This window comes from Numenius arquata, chromosome 2, assembly GCF_964106895.1.
Source record: "Numenius arquata chromosome 2, bNumArq3.hap1.1, whole genome shotgun sequence".
In the NCBI taxonomy this organism is placed as follows: Eukaryota; Metazoa; Chordata; class Aves; order Charadriiformes; family Scolopacidae; genus Numenius; species Numenius arquata.
The window spans coordinates 5,034,940-5,054,946 of NC_133577.1; the positions used below are offsets into that span (position 1 = coordinate 5,034,940).

General features: G+C 40.8%; 1 protein-coding gene across 3 annotated transcripts in view; it reads left to right on the forward strand.

Annotated features, from left to right (window-relative positions):
* Window positions 1–20,007, forward strand: part of PDE7B (phosphodiesterase 7B) — a 186,320-nt gene that overhangs the window by 144,766 nt on the left and 21,547 nt on the right. For all 3 annotated transcript variants that reach the window (XM_074163779.1, XM_074163772.1, XM_074163787.1), the window contains 3 exons: window positions 3,334–3,417; window positions 16,711–16,862; window positions 18,233–18,296. In XM_074163779.1, the coding sequence (XP_074019880.1) occupies window positions 3,334–3,417; window positions 16,711–16,862; window positions 18,233–18,296 (300 nt within the window). The remainder of the gene's footprint in view (window positions 1–3,333; window positions 3,418–16,710; window positions 16,863–18,232; window positions 18,297–20,007) is intronic.

A 20,007-nucleotide genomic window follows, 5' to 3' on the forward strand; every position in this document is an offset into this window, starting at 1 on the left:
CATTTTCTTAGTTTGAAGAACATGGAGCTGGTAGCAAGTTTATCGATCATCATGTATAGTCTTTAACTATTTCAGGTCATCTTTCAGTGTGTATAAAGCCTACGCCATCAACTGCTTCAACTGTTTTCATCTCCTCCTTCAGAATGATGTTCTTCTGATCATCTAAATGGTTCCTTTCCCACTCTGCTGCTTATCAACGGCAGGCATTACTCCAGGGTGATTTTATGAAATGGCTCTTTAGTGCCTTGATCATGTTCCCAGAGGTCCTTCTCTCCACTTTTTCCAGGAGGAATTCAGCTTTCTCAGAGGTTGTATTTCAGATGAGCTTACACCAAGTGCTTTGACTAATGGCATCCATGCCTCCCTTGCTTTCTCTCTCTTTACTGGAGTTACCTTGCCGGAAGAGTGTACATAGGTGTCTGAGTTGGCTAGTCTTTAGTTCTGTAGGGGACATCAGCAGCACCATAAGAAGAAGCTGGACTACCAGTAAAATGGAAGTGGAAACTGCAGGTAGCTGGGCCATAGAGCAGTTGGGGCAGAGAAGGTGACAGTAACGGTGAACTTTATTTAAAATATCCATAGCTGTATATACCTGCTATCTCCAAGCTTTGTGTTACCATCAAGTCTCACTAGCGCTCTCCTAATTCTGTGTCAAAATTATCAATAAAAAATTTTAAGACCATTCCCGGTATGAGGGATCTTCTGCAGATCGTGCAGTAATTGTCCCCAAGCAAAAGTTTCCTTTCAGTGCACCTTGTTATCTTCTTACTTTTAATCTTTTCCAATTTCAATTTTTGTACTAATCTCTTGCCTTCTCTTATACGTTTAACAAAGTCCATACGGTTGAAATGCACTTACAGTATTGATTTTTTTCCTCTTGTCTAACAGCTATTTCATTTGAGGTAATTAAATGCCAAGTTTTCTCTTGTATGGTCTACTTTTGGCAAGCCCACATTGTGTTTTCTTCTGTGTTCCAGTTGTCTGCCTACCTTTAGTGTTCTCTTCATCAAAATTTGGGGTCGTACTATCAAGATCAGAGTTTGGCAATTTTTTCAATGATGTATGATTTTGTTATTCTGTCGTACTATGGTACCTCTCTTGATCTGAGAGATATTTTATGTCTGGAAACAAAATCAGCCTTTCTGGGCTTACAGTATCGTATGTCTTGGGTTTTTCTCAGATTTTTGGAGTTTGAATTTCTCTCTTTTTTTTTTTCCCCAAAGTATCTGTTGGTTTAGTCACGTGTTTATCAGTACGTTAATGCGGAGGATTATTTTGCATTTTCCTGCTAATTCATTGGTGCACCCAGAAAAACAAAAGCCTCAATCAGGGCACGCACTGAATTTACACCCGTTCTTAATTTGCCGATGCTTGTATTAGTGACAGGCTGAAGCCTGTCTGATTTTTTGGGGGTTTATATAATGCGTACCGTATGCTTGCCGTTCTTACTCTTTCTGCACGAGCCAGCCAATCTGATGGGGCTACCTGTGGCGAAGAGCAGAGCTTTTTTTAAGCCCGGGTGCTGCCTCGCGAGCTCTGACTCACGGGCGCTGATGGATCTCGCTTCTCCAGCTCTTTGCTCCACCCTTCTGCCCTTGGACAGAAGGATCGGGGAGAGGTTTATATACCTCCGCTGCCGCCAAGTTGCGCGTGATTTTCAGCCGCCGATGAAGGTAGAGCCACGGCGTTGTCGGACCCGGGAAGTGCCGCAGCTGAAGAGCAGGCAGAGGTTTGCACCCCCTGCCCCTGCTACCAGGAGGGGTAAGTGGGGTCAACAGCAGCTCCCGTTGTTTTGGGCCGGTTCCAGCGGGGTCTGCGTTCAGGGAACACGTGTTCCGTCGCTGGGAACGAATGAAAAAGCGAAGCGAAAGTCAGGGCGAGAGAAAATAGATTTATGTTTGTAATCAAAAGTGACTTGTTTGAAATATTCTTAATTTGAGTGCACGCTCCTATGTCTTTCGTACCTCTAAGGACCCCTAGAGGGCACGGAAGTTTTTCTCCATCTCAAATGTTTAACTTAATAATTCTACTTGGCTTTCTTCCCTGAAACATAATTATAAGCACATTTTAAGTGAACATTAGATAGAAAAAAATAACAGCATCTAACCAGGTCCTTCTTTTATGCTGCAAGATGTTTTCTTGTTTTTAAACACAAGCAGTAGAAGCTAGCACTAGCAGCCAAATTCTTACATTATTTTTGTTTCGATTAGTCAGATGCTATATTCGTATCCCAGAGGAAGCACAATTCAAACTAACTAATAATTCATAATTTTATTGCAAACTTTGGGTGGCCGGCAGTGTGAGCTGGCTGAGGAAGCACGGTGGGTTGTGCTTTCAGCACTGTGGCCTGTGTTTCTACAGAGGAGGAAGAACTAGACTACTCTAATCTGAACCTCCAAAATCCCCACACTTCATCTTATTTAAGAATTCTTAATATTTTGGTCTTGTTATTTGCCTATAAAGAAATGATTACATTACAGTAGAAGACATTTAAGGTTATGGAAATGTGAAAATGACGTCTGCTTCCCACTACTTCCTATCTAAGTAAGAGTTTTTGTAACTCTTACTCATCCTGAGCAGCATTTTTCTCCTTAAATCAGTTTTGCCCGTTTCATCAATATTACATGGCAAGTCAGGTACTAATCAATGTCAATTACGCAGCGATACTAATTCGTAGTATTGTGTTGTCGCTTTATGATATTTAAATATGCATCCTAAAGCTCTGGTGTAATGCTTATCTGAGAACATCAGGTTTCGCTTACATAAAGCAGCTTCGGCGTTTGAGGAGAAGGCTGACATTTTCCAGAGTGCTCAAAGAGCAGAAAGGAAAACAAAAACAAACAATCAAACAAACAAACAAACAAAAAAACACCTTAAAAAAATCTTACTGTTTTGTTTGGAGATTTTTTTCATCAAGTCATGGTTTTGAGACCGGTCGCAAGAGCTTTGGAGGTCGGTTGGACTGTCAGCCTAGTCCAAGGTTGAGAACTTTGTGTGTGATGCCGTGACAGCCAGAATCCAACTGGTCTTGTCTGGGCAAAAAAACTGGACCTCTACACTGCTCCTGAAGCAGTGAGAGTCTACTGACTGGGCAAGGAGCTCTTCGAAGCATAAACACGAGGGGGTTTTTGTGCCTTTGGTCTGAAGAGAGGATCAGCTGTACTGCTTTACCCAATTACCCAGGGATGTCATGGGAGATGATTTTTTGGACCTTGGTTTTCCCACTGGAGGAGCGTAACGTCATCGCCTTTGACTAGAAAATAGATCTAGATCTAAACAGCAGGGAGAGGCAGCTGCCCCTTCTAACGTCTCCGGGGATTTTGTGTTTTGCAGGAGATGCACGGGTGAGAGGTCAGACAGGGGTTCTCTCCGAGCGCCGCGGCTCCTACCCGTTTATAGACTTCCGTCTTCTTAACAGTAAGTGCAACCTTTCCTTCAGGTCCGTATTTAAAAAAAAAAACAAAACAAAACAAAAAAAAACCTGTATTGAAAGTATGCGAACCAAAGTATCTGATTTCATACATTTCTGTAGTTCAGCGGGCTTCATACAGTCAGCATTCATAATTCTATTATTTCCACCCGTTGTTTGGCTGTGAAATGTTTTGATTATATGAACACTCTCCATAATGCTGAGTCTGTCAAGTGAATGCAGCGGGGCCATGGGGTGTGCTGGGGGGAGCGCAGGGTGCTTCAGAATTAAAAAGATAAACCTCTGTGTCCTTTAGCCTCTTAGCCAACAGTTGGAACAGATTTATGTGAGTCTGTTATCCGGTCATATAGAATTGGCACAGAAGGGGAGCATGTGACAGCACTGACCAGTGGTTTACAATAACATTAATTTTTCCAACAATTAGAACCCAATCCAAAGCCCCATGGAGTCTTCTCATTGACGTCAATGGATTTTGGGTCAGGCCAGCAGTGAACATCTGTTAAAAATAATCTTAACCTCATTTCGATTGAAGTTATTTTGCCACTGTTGTAAATAAAGGAGGGCAAATCTAAAAGGAAAAAAAAATATATCCAGATCCTGTTGTTCTTTTCACCTGATGGATTCTCTGCATTGATGCAGGCCATTAATATAGAGAATATTTTAGCCGGTGTCTATAAAATAAAATAAGATAAAATAAAATAAGATAAAATAAAATAAGATAAAATAAAATAAGATAAAGTAACAAGTCTTAGTCTTGGGCCCTGTAGCATTCAGCCTGGATCCTGTGTTAACTCTAGTGTTCAGACACAGGCAGATCTTGATGAGTCCTTGTCTTCTGCCTAGACCACTCCATGTAACCTTTGAAACATAATTTATTCACTGTCTTCATCAAAACGGACTGAAACTCCAACAGTTTGCTTAGTGATGACACTTTCAAGCTTCTAGCAATGATGCTTTTCATTAAAAAGCAATTATCAAACCAAAGTTTTACATCTCCTTACGCAATGCTTTCCTAAGTGCCTGGGGAAGGGGAGGGGAGGAAGGTGGCGGGGAGGGGGAGGAAGAATCCCAGCCCCAAAGGGTGAGCTCTGGCTGGGAGTCGGGAGAAAAGAGGGGCAAGGAGGAAGGGGAGGACTTCAATTCTGTAATTCTATGACTTCGGCTCTGATGGGCTGCATTCGCCCCAGCTGGCAAAGCTACTGCTGCCTGGCAAAGTGCTTGCTTTCAGTCTTGCTGATAAATGGTATTTTTAAGGTCCGAAGTCCATCAGAGTGCTTGCTATGGCTGAGGTAGAAAGACATAAGGGGTAAGATGGATCCAGCAGTTTTCCCTGGACAAAGGGAATAGCATACTGCTTGAGCAGAGCTCTCAGGATAATTTAGTCCTGGCTTGCCAATGAAAAAGGTGAAAAAAAACCCTGTTCTAGGCTTGCTGGAAATATTACTGTTGATGCCCTTAGAAAGACTGAGAGAAAATAAAACGCTTATTTTGATTCCTTTGCCAGGAAGTAGAGAGACTTTTATATTATTTGTTCATACACATCTATCTGTCAAGTCCATTTCTGCTGTGCATACCATATAAGCAGCAAAACCCATGGTGCTGCACATCCTATCAGAAAGAAACCTATGTAAATGTCACTACTGCAAACTTTTTGGAAAAATGCCTAACTAATGCTTAGAGTAAAATTCTGGCACCATGTTACATTTGGTTTTGGGGCAATAACTGACAGGCAGCAACCATATAGTGAAAGTAAGGGAGGGATGAGGCAGAGAAGATTTTATGGTAAATAAAATACGATAGCCAGAAGTTATAAAGAAACGCAGCATAAGCATTACTCCAGCTTCTCACTAATTCAGGCAAATTGAGCTTAAATAGTGATTGTTCCCTCTACCGTCTAAATTATTATTCTGAATAACAGTACCACCCTTGTTTTAAAGTAAGGGAAAATACTGAAGCTCATTCTTGAACAGAGTTGACATTCATTTTGAAAATTGACATTTAAAAAAAAAAGATTCAGGGCATTGCTTTTTAATGTCAGACTAAAGGTTACTTAAATGTAACTTTTTTAACATACTTACAGATTCAGTCGAACTAGAGGATTTTTCCCTACTGTGGCTATTAAGGGTTAACACCCAGCAGGCCGTATCTTTTGTTTTTTTCTGGAGTCCTGCAGTAAAGTCGCTGTGTAACTTAAGACACGGTTAAGTCTTTTTGGATGGGAAAGCTTCCTGCTCCCTGAAAACGGGATCTTCTGTAGCCCTAATCAAAGCCAACTGGATTAATGTTGGCTTCGTGCTGTTTTAGCTAACGCCTGTGATGCCCTCTCCGCGTTCCTCCGGTGCTTATATAGAATATATATAGAATATATAGAAACTTAGGGAGTGTTATTTCACCTTGTCCGTGCCAGGCTGCCAGGACCATGAGGATTTTGCAGGATCCTTCCAAGGCTTTAGCATCTTCCTGGCTTTCCTCTGCCTGGTTCCTGGCTTTCCAGGAGGTGTAGTTGCACCGGTGGGTTTGGGGACTCTTCAGGCGATTTTGAAATACAAAATTGAATGTGAAATATCCTCATGTCGCAAATAAGGAGATCCTTAAAATGGGAACAGCAGAATTAAGAAAGACTTAGCGTTAGAAACTTACTTTTCAGGAGTAGTGTGATGGAATAGGGAAGTGTTAGGTGCCATCAAGCAGCTGAATACAGGGTATAAATGGTGTAAAACTGACTCCAAATCAAACCTCACAAATTTTAGTGGCTTGACTCAGTAGCTCTACCTTGTAGCTGAACCTAACGCAGGTTGAAATTAATGATGGTAGTTTATTGGCACTTTTACATTCCTGTGAATTAAATGAGTCTTCTTGTGTTCACGGGACACAAAAGGAGTTAAACTGAACGCGTGCAGTGTGACAATTCGGAATTTGAAACACTTCTGCAGTGAAAATTAACTTGATCCCATTTTCCTCTTAGCAAAGCATAGTTCGGATTTGAGAAATAAAGGACCGTAGGGTAAGGCAGCAATAATTTATTTTTCTGATTGACAAAGTTGCTCAGTGAGTCATTGAACCAGATCCCTGCACTGACTAATGTGTGTTGGTTAAAATAGATTTCATTATCCCATGGTGAGTCGTGCTGGTGACTGTGATGGTAGTTTTCTTTACTGCATTAACCAAGGGTTTGAGGGAATTCCTTGTGATAAATCTAGAATTGTGGCTGAGCTTGCCACAGTAACCGAGAAGACCGCACCCTGCTCCAGTTTTATTAGATACTTTGTTTAATTGCCAGACGAAATTAAGTGGAGTAACAAAATAACATCGTTTACATCTGAGATGAGTACCTTCTTATTTAAAAATTTGCTTGTCAAGCTTTAAGTCAGAAGATAAGGAGATTCTTAAGACTTAAACAGCGATTCTCCAGTTCCCATCTTGTTTATGCTAAGCTTTTCTCTGGATTGAATTTTTGCTTGCAAATGACAGAATTATGAGCCTCTAATTGACTATATTTACATATGTCTGTCGTGGAATAATGTAATTAAAATTGTTTCTGTTTGCATTTTTTAACTTTCTAAAAAATTTTTCATTAGGGGCACTTTGGTTTTGTCACAGAATCAGTCTTGCCATAGCTTTCCTTGTCTTTCACTTCTCTATATATTGATTATATTGATCTAGGAGGGATAACGAGGGAAGGGAAATGATGTTGTATGTGACCTGCAAAGTGGAGTCTCTGTACCAAAACAGTGTTACCCAGAGAGATTTCTCTTTTCTCACACCTTGCACAACAGAAACATAGAGTGGGATCTGAGAATATCTAAAAGGTCAGAACATCTTTGTAGGCACTCCAAAGGTATAACCGACTATTGCCTAGGATCTTGCTATTAGCATGCAAGCAGAAGTTGAGTCCAAAAAAATTCCTCGACCTGCTTTAAGCTTAGCTTAGCAAATTGTTAGTGTAGATGATACACTTTTAGTACCAGATGGTGATAAACAGTGCTATTAGGTACCATTCAGTCTCTGTCCTTCATTTGCTGTCTGATTTGAGTTAAGCAAAATCCTCTGGTTTTCAGTCTGTTTGCAAATAAAATGATGCTTTGCAGGCATGTGATGAATTAGGTACCACAGAAATGAAAACTGTTGTCAGGGTTAGTAAGGGAAGATATGAACTCATGAAAAAGTGTTCCGTATCAAAGAACCAAATTCTGTGGACATGTGGATCTGTGGTTTCTGCCTGTCTACAGAAAGGTCCATTTGCAAAATTTACATTCACTTTTGGGTTTGGATTTTGAACAACTCCAGGGCTTTCAGGTAGGGCCCATCTCCAGGGAAAATAAAACTTAACCACAGCCACCAACCCAAAACTGAACCATCAAGTAATCTGAACCCAAATGAGTGAGGTTAAAAAGAGTTTGGTTAACTGTCTTGTTTTGTTGCCTTTGGCTAGAAAAAGAAGTGGGAGTGAGAGATGCCTTTTTAGATATTTCTGACCCAGGTTAAATTAGGACACTTAAAGTCTTGGGAGGAAGTTTCAAGGGCTGATTGGATTACTCGGATCCCAACCCAGCCCGTGGAGATGAGTCCAGAGTTCCAGATGGTTATTAAATTAGAAAGGGAGAGCTCTCATGAGGTCTGCATTAGTTCTACATAATACCTCCCTTGGTTCCTCATGGATAAGCACATCCAAAGATACTCATTAACATCCTGAAGGCTTCAGTCTTCTTAATCTGGTTAGTTTATGTCTGGTTTGAATGGGAGGAACGTTTCCAGAACTGAAGTTCAGGCCTTGCTTTCTGTTTCCTATTCAAGCAATAGGAATTGGGATTCTCTTTAGAACATTTCAGCTCGAAGATTTCCTTTGGTTCGAGGTGTTGTTTTCTGTTTTGGTGGGGTTTTGGTGTGGGGTTTTTTTTTTGGGGGGGGGGGGGGAGGCAGGAGGTGGTGTTTTTGAGAGTTGTTATCTGCAAAATTTAATAACAAGGTAAATGATTGAAAAGTATGTTCTACTTCCTGCCATTCCTGCTCCTTGTTTAGCTTTTATGCTACATTTGTAGAAAATGAAAGCCAGAATGTAAAACTGATGGATGCGTGTGCCCTCATGTGCTAACAAAATGCAGCAGTTTGGGCTGTGAATGCTTCAGGAAAACTCACGAGAACAAGCAGAGCAAACAAAAAACTAGATGTGCTTCACACGCAAAGCCTTAATGAACACTGACATGGTTATACAGGTTTCTAACTTATTTTTTCAATGCAGATTTGGGATTCAGTTCAGCTGAGAATGTCCCTTTAAAAGTTTCCAAATGATGCGTGACCCATTCTGCCACCCCACCTTCTTTCCCTGATTAGAAAAGGGAAAGGGTGTTCTGAAGATAACACTGAGGATACTTTCCAAATGACCAGAGGAAAAGAAAGAACAAGGAGAAGGGATCATTAAGATGATAAATGAAAGTTGGGTTTGCTGTTATTACAGGTTATGTTGCTTTTTCTCGAGGGGAGTGAAGGGGGAGGGGATGTACCATTTCCTGTTGGAGAAACTATAATCAGCTATAGAACATTTGCAGTTTTAGGAAAAAAAAAAGGTCCTGACTGTGCTACTGTATGAAGATTGAAGTGGCAAAGTGAAGGTTCATATTGAAGTGATAATGACTTTTTGGCGAGATGGAACACAACATGCTCTTTCCTAAGAGCTTGCAGGAGGCTTAATATAAGATGCCAAGATGTTTGTTTGCATAAAGATGATTGATGACCCGAATAAAGGTTGAAAATTGTGAAGAGAAACACATTTAAATTCATCTTAAATTTGCATATAATCTATTCCTCTTCCTGTTATTAAGGCTAGTATTCTGTTACCTAACTGGACTTTGAAACCCTTCCTTCTCCAGAACTTGGTGCAATGGAGTAATTCAATATATAAGCGGGATACTCTGCATAGTTCTTAAATTCTATGGTCTTTCAAACAGTATCAAGAGGAATGTAATTTGGGTTGGAGGGGAAACTCCATGACTAATGTTCTTGAAGATGCCAACAACTGTGAGGAATTTTATGATTTGGAAACTGAGCTGTTACAAACCACCATCACCTTAAGTGTCCTGTTCAAAGAGGAGGAAGCCCTGTAGCAAGGTGACCTAGAACATTGGTGTCCAGAACCTCTCACATTTCATTCACTACATCAGCCAAAGGATCATACAAGAACCTCTGCACTGATTTTGTGCTGGTGGTTGAAGAATGGAATCTTGACTCTAAGTGGAAAATTTTAAAGATCTTCTGGTTTACTTCTAATTTTCTGCTTTTCTCTGAACTCTGTTCCGAGTCCCCTTTTTCTCACAGCCACTTCCTAATTGAAAAATATGTTTACCCACTCAAAGAGAAATAATAGTTGTAAACCGTATCAACAACGGCAGCTAACAAAAAGCACTTGACCTCTACAGCGTAATTTCATCAAAAGTCAAGGAACAAATATTTTTTTAATACATTAGAGAAGCAAGTGAAAACAAAACGTTTATAACCACCTTTTTGGATTCTTGTATAGTTTGAGGAAGTCTCATGAGGATTTTTATATTTACAAGGTTTCAGTACAACACTTGTTGAGCTGTAGGTATTACATAGTAGCAAGGTGTTCATCTTTGTTGTTTTAGTGATGGTGACCAATGTATATTCAGATGATGAGATTGGTATTAGCACAATCTTACTATTCTTTAATGAGTTTCTCATGCCAGCTGCAGATGATTGAGCAATACAGCTGGGATATTTGTCTGAGCTTCTTGGTCCCTCTACACTAGACTTGAAGTGTTCAGGCAACAGTTCTTTTACATAGGTTTCTGGTGCTTTGTGCGTATTCTCAGGGCTTTCTTTAAAACTGCAGTGTTTCTTTTCTGAAGGTGCAAGGCAATGGGAAAGCCTAGACAGTGTAGAGAGAAGAGGTTGTCTGGTCTTCTTCTAGTTTACCAGTGCCTTCTCCAAAATTCAGATTTTAAATGTTAAGTTTGGAATTAATTTTTAGATTACCTGTGCCAGTTCAGCTGTCCCTACTCATGCTGCTGTTGAATAATACAATAAGTCCGTGATGTAAGAAGATATTGAGAAGACACAGCACTTTTTTTCCTATCGTCAGTGCTTTGTGCTCTTCCTTGTAGGAAAAATAAGTCTTATGAGGAGAGCCTGAAGGAGCTGGGGTTGTTCAACCTGGAGAAAAGGAGGCTGAGGGGAGACCTTATCACGCTCTACAGCTCCCTGAAAGGAGGGTGTAGCCAGGGGGGGTCGGTCTCTTCTCCCAAGTCACAGGCGATGGGACAAGAGGAAATGGCCTCAAGTTGCACCAGGGGAGGTTCAGATTGGATATTAGGAGAAATTTTTACACTGAAAGGGTTATCAAGCATTGGAATGGGCTGCCCAGGGAAGTGTTTGAGGCACCATCCCTGGAGGTATTTAAAAGACGGGTTGACATAGTGCTTAGTGACATGGTTCAGTGATGGGTTTTCATCAGGGTTAGGTTGATGGTTGGACTAGATGATCTTCCAACCTAGACAATTCTATGATTCTATGAAATTTAGCAACCAAGCCATGCACTGAGTGTGCCAAACAAGACTTCAGTAAAGGTGATCTAAATGCCTGGCATGATTTGACACATTAAAAAAAAATGGACAAATGATTATTCCTCATGAGTCAATTACATATCTCTTGGGCTCTCAAATAAAACCATTCTAATCAGCTGTCAAACCAGGAACCAGTGCAGGAAATTGCCTTTGTAACTTCTAGGACCTGAGACGAGTTGTTTCCCAGAGTCCTCGCTGTTTACAGACTGCACCGTAAATTGCTGGTCTGATCCTCTCACCTTATCTTCCACATGTTCCAGCTCTTTCCTACCAATCCTGCCTGACTCTTTGGACACACTGTCGTAGAGCAGAGGCTGAGTACAGCAGAATGTCTTCGCATCCTCAGAAGAGGGGAAAGGTATTATAAACCATATGAGTCAAAGGCAGGTGCTCGAGGACCTGATTTCACAGAATCACAGAATGATACGGGGTTGGAAGGAACCTCTGGAGATCATCTAGTCCAACCCCCTGCCAGAGCAGGTCCACCCAGAGCAGGTTGCACAGGAACGTGTCCAGGTGGGTTTGGAATGTCTCCAGCGATGGAGAGTCCACCACCTCTCTGGGCAGCCTGTCCCAGGGCTCTGCCACCCTCAAAGGAAAGAAGTTCCTCCTCATGTTTAGATAGAACTTCCCATGTTGAAGTTTGTGCCCATTCCCTCTTGTCCTGTCCCTGGGCACCACTGAAAAAAGACTGGCCCCATCCTCCTGACACCCACCCTTTAAGTATTTATAGGTGTTGATCAGATCCCCCCTCAGTCTTCTCCAGACTAAAAAGACCCAAATCCCCCTAATTTATTCTGCATCCTTACGGAAAGGAGAGGAGAAACATTTTCTGCTTCTGAATCAGTTGGCTTTTGAAAATTAATAAACCTGTTGTTATCCCCTCATGCTGCTGGATGACCTATTTTTATTGTACAGTGAGCTGCAATAAAATAAGAAGAGGCGATACTGTGAAGGAAAGCTCAACAAGCCTTATTTGAATGCGTAACCGAGTTTGTTTACTTTGAAAGAACAATAACAATGTAATGAATGTCTGGTGCGGAGTTAAGCACATCCTTGTCCAAATTTGATTTATGTGATCGTTTCTGGATGTTAACTCAGCCATTGTTAGCATAACCTCCCTGGTTTTTATATTTGCGCTGCCTGTGGGCACACACTAGCGCAGGGATGTGAAAGAAATCTGAAGGAAAACTGGTAGCAGTTCCCAGTGCAGGAAACCTCTTTCCCTGCAATAACAGGGGTTGTGAGCCGTAGATGACGTTAAGGCGAGCAGATCTGTGTAACTGGAGGAGCTTTGTTAGGAGAGAGAAGGCAACCATTGATTCCTGCAGCTTATTAACCTCTTGAGGGCCATGTGCAGTATCCAGCCATCATCCGTGGTCTGATATAGTGGGTGTATGTGATGTGGGTGTCAAATGGCCCAAGGAAAAAAACAACCGCTTTTGCTGCCGGCTGGAACACGTCAGGAGATAATGCTGTGAGCTCTGGCTGCCTGTGCCTTTGAAAGGCAGAACTTAAGCTTTGTGAGGGATGCTTATATGGAGGCTTCTGTAAATGTGTAGGTATGCGTAGGTAATTCATACAATAACTTTGTCCAATATACAAAGAAGGGATTCTCCAGCCATTCCACAGGATACCTGTACAACAGTAACTCCACAGGATACAAGAATGCACATCCCTCTTGGGGAGGGACTCTTTGTCAGGGACTGTAGTGATAGGACGAGGGGTAATGGTTTTAAACTGAAAGAGGGGAAATTTAGATTAGATATTGGGAAGAAATTCTTTGCTGTGAGGGTGGTGAGACACTGGAACGGGTTGCCCAGAGAAGCTGTGGCTGCCCCATCCCTGGAGGGGTTCAAGGCCAGGCTGGATGGGGCTTTGAGCAACCTGGTCTGGTGGGAGGTGTCCCTGCCCATGGCAGGGGCTTGGAACCACATGATCTTTAAGGTCCCTTCCAACCCAAACTGTTCTATGATTCTATGATCTTTTAAGACATACAGATGATGCTTTTATTAGGTAAACAAAACATTCAGAAGTTGCCACAATGATGAAAGATAAACACAGTTCTCAAGGGAAGCATTATGTGTATAAACAAAAGACATTCTTGTTTGTCTTTCACGTTCATTTCAAAATTGCATGTAATTACTAAATCCTTCCCATGTGAGCCTTGCAGCTTGTGTTCTTTAACTAAATAATATAGCATATGTTTTAGCACCCATAGTTCCAGTATTGAAGTTCAGTGATGTCTGAAATGATATTTTTGATTCATTTACTTGTAATTCAATTTAAGTAGAAGTAGCTATCGATAACTGTTTATACTTCAAAGTCATTCTGTGACTGTCATCATCAAAATTTTATGTTTACGATTTAAATCCAAAGTTACAGTTGTCAATAAAGAAGTTGAGCGTATTACTGTAAGTCATTCACATCAACCTTTAATTTCCTCTTAAAACTGCGTCCTGATTTTGTCTCAGCTGGTGGATCCCATATGCGAGGAATGGTTCTTCGCTGCTGGGAGATTCAGGTGCGACTGCTGAAGCTGGGGACAGGATTTGAGCATTCCCTTGCAGCTGCTTCACCTTTTGCTCTTCTTTTTCAATCATCCTTTTTCTCTCAACTTCATATGGCTGTGCTTTTCTGTTTTGTTTGACGCTGATCTTGGGAGGGGACAGATAAAATGTTGGTGAGATTATAATATTTAGGGGAGTGTTGTGCTCGGAGAGGGGCAGAGTCGGTGCAATTTTATGCAAGACACCGTCATAATAAGGTACATTATTGCGGGTGGCTTCGTAACCTGTTATGGGTCATAGCAATCATCTGGCAAGTGCTGTGATTCAGAGATAAATCAATTATTACTGAAATGACCCAAAGGATGTGATTTTAACGTGATATCTTTTAAGTTAACATCCAGAATTTGCCTGTGGATAGACTGCAGTGTGGGATTTGGGCTGTTCCATCAAGAGCCCAATTTTGAAAATACGCTTCCTACCGTTTTTCATCAGTATTATGAACTCCTTCCCTTATGAATAAAAATGCAAGGTGGCAGATTATTTTGGGTAGTCTTTTTTAGCATAAAATGTTGTAATACGGTGCTCATCTGAAGCAGCAAGGCATGTTTCAGACGCACTGTCTGACGATGCTTAAACCTCAGTTGAGACCTATGACAACCGTATGGAGCAATGTGACAAAGCAGTGGCAGCAATTTTCATGGTTCAAGTCAGAAAATATGTTTCACAGTAAGAAATTGTTTATTTCAACCTGGTGTTTGGGGGGGAGGTGGTAAGTATTATTTGTGCTACTAATATAATCTGGTAATCCAATGGATAAAATAACCACTTCTCCGTAGTCCACCGTAGGGCTGCTTGTTGGGATGCAGGTCAAATCTTCAGATCATCCACAGCAACTCTATGTGTGAGTTTTAAAGACAGTTTAGGGGAACATAGGTAGTGATTGCAGTCATCTGTCTTTAGAATCATACAATTGTCTAGGTTGGAAGGGACCTTTAAGATCATCTAGTCCAACCATCAAAAAACCAGATGATAACTTAGATAAAAATTAGTTGGAGCAACTACTCATTTTTAATGTACCAAAGGGAAGTTTTCCATACTTTAAACTTGTTACCCAAAAGCAGTGACAGTTTGGGGGCGAAGATGGAATTAAGAAAGTTGGGAAGTCGCGAAACAGCTGACAATAGTTTAAAAACGGAATTAATTTCAAGAGCGTTTTGTTATCGGGGAATTAAGCTGAATGCCAGCCGCTTCTTAGCAGCACTATATAAATCAAAAGAAACGTGGAAACAAGTCTACCCGTTCCTCCACATGTCACTGTCACTGGGTGCCTGTTAGCACCTACGTTAGTCACTCCTTCTGCGGGCCATGAAGTTGTTCCAGCTTTTAAAATGTGTGAGAGAATTAAGGCAGGTGCTGGCACATCATAAATGAAAATCTGACCTTCGGGCTGGTACAGAACTGACATCGTTACTGTTTGCATTCTTGAAAACACATGGCTTGTCACCTTGCAATAAAATTATTTTGTGCTTTTATATTATTAAAACTCGGTGGGGTCTTTGGGCTGCCCACGAGAAGCGTGAGACTTACAGGTGTAAGAAATTATATTAATTATTGATACTCTATGTAAGTATGTATATTTTTGTTGATACTGACTTTGTGATGCTCAATAGCTGTTGGATTACTTCAGGAACTTGCTACAGAAGGTGCTCACCCATCTGCTGTTGGAGAAATCAAACGCTGAACCATCTATGATCCAAAAAAACCTTAATGACTTCTCTGAAAAACTTCTCAGAATAATAATACTCACACACACACCAAAAAAAATCAAACCCACATACAAAGTCGTATCTTAATTTCACGGCAGCACAAACACTCAGCAGTTTTGCATAAAAAGAAATAGCAGAATAGCGTCCCCTTCAGTCCATGGATGTTCTTCCTGAGCTCTTACTCAAACCTGAAATCCAGTGAATTGCTATGCAGCTTCTTATCTCCAGCAATCATTACTCTTCTCTGAAAGGATTGCTTGATCTTCAGTTTCTGACAAGGTTCCTCTTGTGAATAAGACGATGTTGGATCTTACTGCCTTCAAACAACTGTCCAGTTTCTGTCCCCCCTTTTCCCAAGACTTACACCAGGCTGCAAAATGAAAACATCACAACTGCACGTGAGGTTCTGTTAAAAGTTCAGATGAAATTACCTAAGTCATTATCAGTTTTAGGAAGCCTGCATATTATTGTTACTACTAATAAGGTAATTTAATTACTCTAATTACTGATTTAATCGCTGTCTAGAAACTGCCTTGGTTTTTGTGTCACATTTAGCCCTATATGAAAATCTCCTAATACAGCATTAGGGAATTAGAATTATCCTGGTTCTGAGTGTAAAGAACATATTCTGTTGTGTAATCAGAAATGCATGTATTGCCTGAATATACTTGTTTTCCTAATTGTAGAACTAAAATATTTTCTTCATTTATAATTTGCCTTAATATGTAGGAAGGACATCAGACAATACAATAGGATTATTAACCTGTTCTTACTTCTTTCTCTCTTTTCTCTCGTTTTCCAAAAGCGAGTCATACTTTTGTGCTTTCAGAGTGTAATCTGAGGTCTCTTTTGGTTTTCTATCCAAGATCACCTTGTATGTGAGTGCTGTGCAATTTGAATATATTCCCGTGACACTCCTGTGAGGTAGCAAGGTAATGCTATTTTCCATTGTATAGCGAGAGGACAGAGGGTGACGGTTGGACTAGATGGTCTGAAAGGTCCCTTCCAACCCAGGCAATTCTATGAGTCTGTGATAAGAGTAAGAGCAGCTTTTCTGTACCCAACTCTACCTGGTCATTTAGGCTCCCCCTAGACATCTACAGTTAGGTGACATGTCGCCCCCCGCAGTGACTTCACCCGGATCACATTAAAGTCTGTGGCAAGCAGTGCACTGAGCTCAGGTCTTCCAAGTCCTACGTTAGTATTCTTTTTACTGAAATGTATTTCCTTTCTGAAGTAAGCAAATATATTCTGCTGAATTACAGGGATGTGAATACTGCTCCTTCAAGCGGATTGGCAAGAAGCATGAACTTAATGATTTTTGTATCGCTCTCTTAAACTTTTTGCTGTTTCTCTTGTTAAATAATTGAGAATGTCATCCTTCGTCTTGGGTTTCACGGTTTCTGTACTGATTGCTGTTTTCACAGATACTACACTCTCAGGGGAAATCGGCACCAAGAAAAAAGTGAAAAGACTGTTAAGTTTCCAGAGGTATTTCCATGCATCCCGGTTACTGCGTGGAATTGTACCACAAGCCTCTCTGTACTTACTGGATGAGGACTACCTTGGACAAGCAAGGGTAAGATGGGTCTCCAGAACCTCCAATTCTTTTAATAATATATGGTTTTGTTCCAGTGTTCAGATAAACAAGTGTATGGCTGGTCTTTCTTAAATGACCCACGCTGCTTGCCTGCCTCACAGCGAACAGACCGTCCATTCCTCTTTTACGGTTACAGCTTTAGGGGCTTCGTCTCAAAGCAACAAGGAAACGTCTAAATCTGTTCAGCATTTTCAGATTCTGTCAACTGGAATTATAATCTGGATTTATTGAAGGAGGAAGGATCCCTGGCTGAGTTACTGATTTAAGTGCAGCCTCGACACAGGATTTAGTTCATCCGCTTGAAAAAAGGCAGCTGCCTCTCAGCTGGTACGGAGCAGCTATTAGGCAACCCACAATAGCTCTCCGTAACGGCAAAGCCTAGGAAACAGGCAACATGTTCCCTGCAAAGAACTTCACAGTAATCAAAATATAATTCTCTTATTTTGCAGCTCTTATACTTGCTTTGAATGATATTTTGGAACAAAGCGTGCACAACCGAATGGCATTGGGATTATGTGCCTGGGCAATTTTTGTTCTCTGCGAGAGAAGATTACATGGCAGGTGTTGGAAAGTAATTAAGAATCCAGAACTGATTTGAATATAGAGTAAACGATGGAGTGAACGCAGGTTTCATTCACACGTATTTGAGCAACCTGGTCTAGTGAGAGGTATCCCTGCCCAAGGCAGGGGGGTTGGAACTGGATGATCTTTAAGGTCCCTTCCAACCCAAACCATTCTATGGTTCCATATGCCATTGTAGGTCATACAGTTAGTCCAGACTCATTCTGTTGATTGAACTGATGTAGCTGTAAAAGCACTGTATATGGTGGATGGTAATGATGGATTTTTCTGCGTGGCTGAGTGGGATTCACAGAAGCGCTGTATTTAAGTTTATAAAAGTTATTCCTGTGTATTGGTTTATTTAGCAAAATGTAATTCATATTCACTGTGAGAGCTAAGATTGTGTTTTACTGTAATAAAAACCTAAGAGAATTCGTACTGAATTGATTTTGGCTCCTGAAAGAACAATAAAAAAGTTGTGCTGTAACAGGGAAAAATATTATTTCCATAATATTTTGGTTTATATTATTCCATGCTTTGAGCTCCATTTAGAAGGTATTGTAGTGTCAAGTTCAAAACCTCCTCAAAGCGCAAGTGATATTTTCTGCAGTAGAGCTAAATTTGGTTCCTGATGTCCGATACTTCAAATTCATCTCTATAGCTTTCCCGAACAAAACTTTAAAGCTACAGCAACCAATCCTGTGATTGACTAATGTGGAATGATAATTTAAATCTGCTTTACAGTTTGACATACGAGTCATTTGCCTTTTCATGTTTGTTTTTTCTAGCATATGCTCTCCAAAGTGGGAATGTGGGATTTTGACATTTTCTTGTTTGACCGCTTGACAAATGGTAAGTAATTTTTAAAAAGTTTTTATTTTAGTCTCTCTCATATATGACTATTCTAAAAATCTAGAATTAATTAATAGCTAAATGTTTCCAGTTTAGATTACTGAAGAGAAATTGGACGCAGTTAACTTCTCTTAAAGTCATATCCTTGAACATTTTTAGGCTTTTCCCAGAACGTTCATAATGGTGGAATAAAGTTTCAACTGTGTTTTTGTATTCATCTCATCTCCTGCATTTGTTATGGTCACCTTTTCAAGGAGGTGTTTCAGATTCCTTTACCTGGGAAATTCCAAAGGTACTTTAAATATACCTGTTGGATACATTGGTTGATAAGTCCAGACCTCCATAATCAGTTGATTTCTATCAACATGAAATACCTTTAACTGGAGATACCTTTGCTTCTGTTGAGCAGCAAAACAGTAGGAAATTCATTAAGACAGTAAAAATCTGTGAAAAGTTTTGTCCAAATATATGCCTGTAACACCACCACTCCCCCCTGCAAAGTCTAGGCAACACCTCCCAATCAGGTAACTGCTGAAGAGGGTCATGATGGCACCTTTCTCCTTTCTGTATTGCTCATAGGAGTGGGATCCCTCATTCCTCACCCCCAATCTAATTGGGTTTGGCTGCGGCAGAAGGTGTAGAAAAACATTGGTTTAGAGGGTTATTCAGCTGAGTGATGGGCAGTGAAGAGTGGAAAGGACTGCAAATGGCAAGGGAAGCAAAAAGCATAATTCTTCTAAATTACCTTTCTGCGCTCCTGCTCAGTAGTCAAGGCCAAATAAGTTTCCATGTCCTCTTCGTACATAAATTTATTTTCTTTCCTGAGTTACATTAAATACGAAAAGACTGCCTTTAAACCTTGTTTATATGTTGAATGGGTTGGTTGGGTTGCTGAATTATGCAGTGAAAACTTTTATTTAAATACCGCGCGTATGTATAGTTGATGGTATAACACTAGTTAGGCTCGGTTTTGCCAGTGTTCCCAGTATGGGATTCACAGTAAGGCCAGCATTATGTTACAGTGGTACTTCAGACTGTAAATGCTGCAACTCATTTTTTCCTGTCTGCATCATCATTACGAGATGCAATTGTAGCTGAGCTAGGTACGTGGGTTAATTACATGTTTGTAATAGTGTGTAAAATAAAAAAATTCATTACAGACTACTGATTTCTCAGTAATTAATTAATTAGTACAGTATGGTAAACTGAAGTGGCAGAAAAGCCATTCTCCTTTCTGTGGTTTCTGGAGGTAGACTTGGATTATGGAGATGACAAGTTGAGAGAGCTGGGGCTGTTCAGCCTGGAGAAGAGAAGGTTCCGGGGAGACCTTAGAGCCCCTTCCAGAACCTCAGGGGACTACAGGAGAGATGGGGAGGGACTCTTGATCAGGGAGTGAAGCCATATGACAAGGGGTAGTGGTTTTAAACTGAAAGAGGGGAGATTTAGATTAGATATTAGGAAGAAATTCTTTGCTGTGAGGGTGGTGAGGCACTGGAACAGGTTGCCCAGAGAAGCTGTGGATGCCCCATCCCTGGAGGGGTTCAAGGCCAGGCTGGATGGGGCTTTGAGCAACCTGGTCTGGTGGGAGGTGTCCCTGCCCATGGCAGGGGGGTTGGAACTGGATGATCTTTAAGGTCCCTTCCAACTCTAACCATTCTATGATTCTATGTGATTCTTAAACAAGCCTGTCAAAAGATTTCCAGTTAAAACC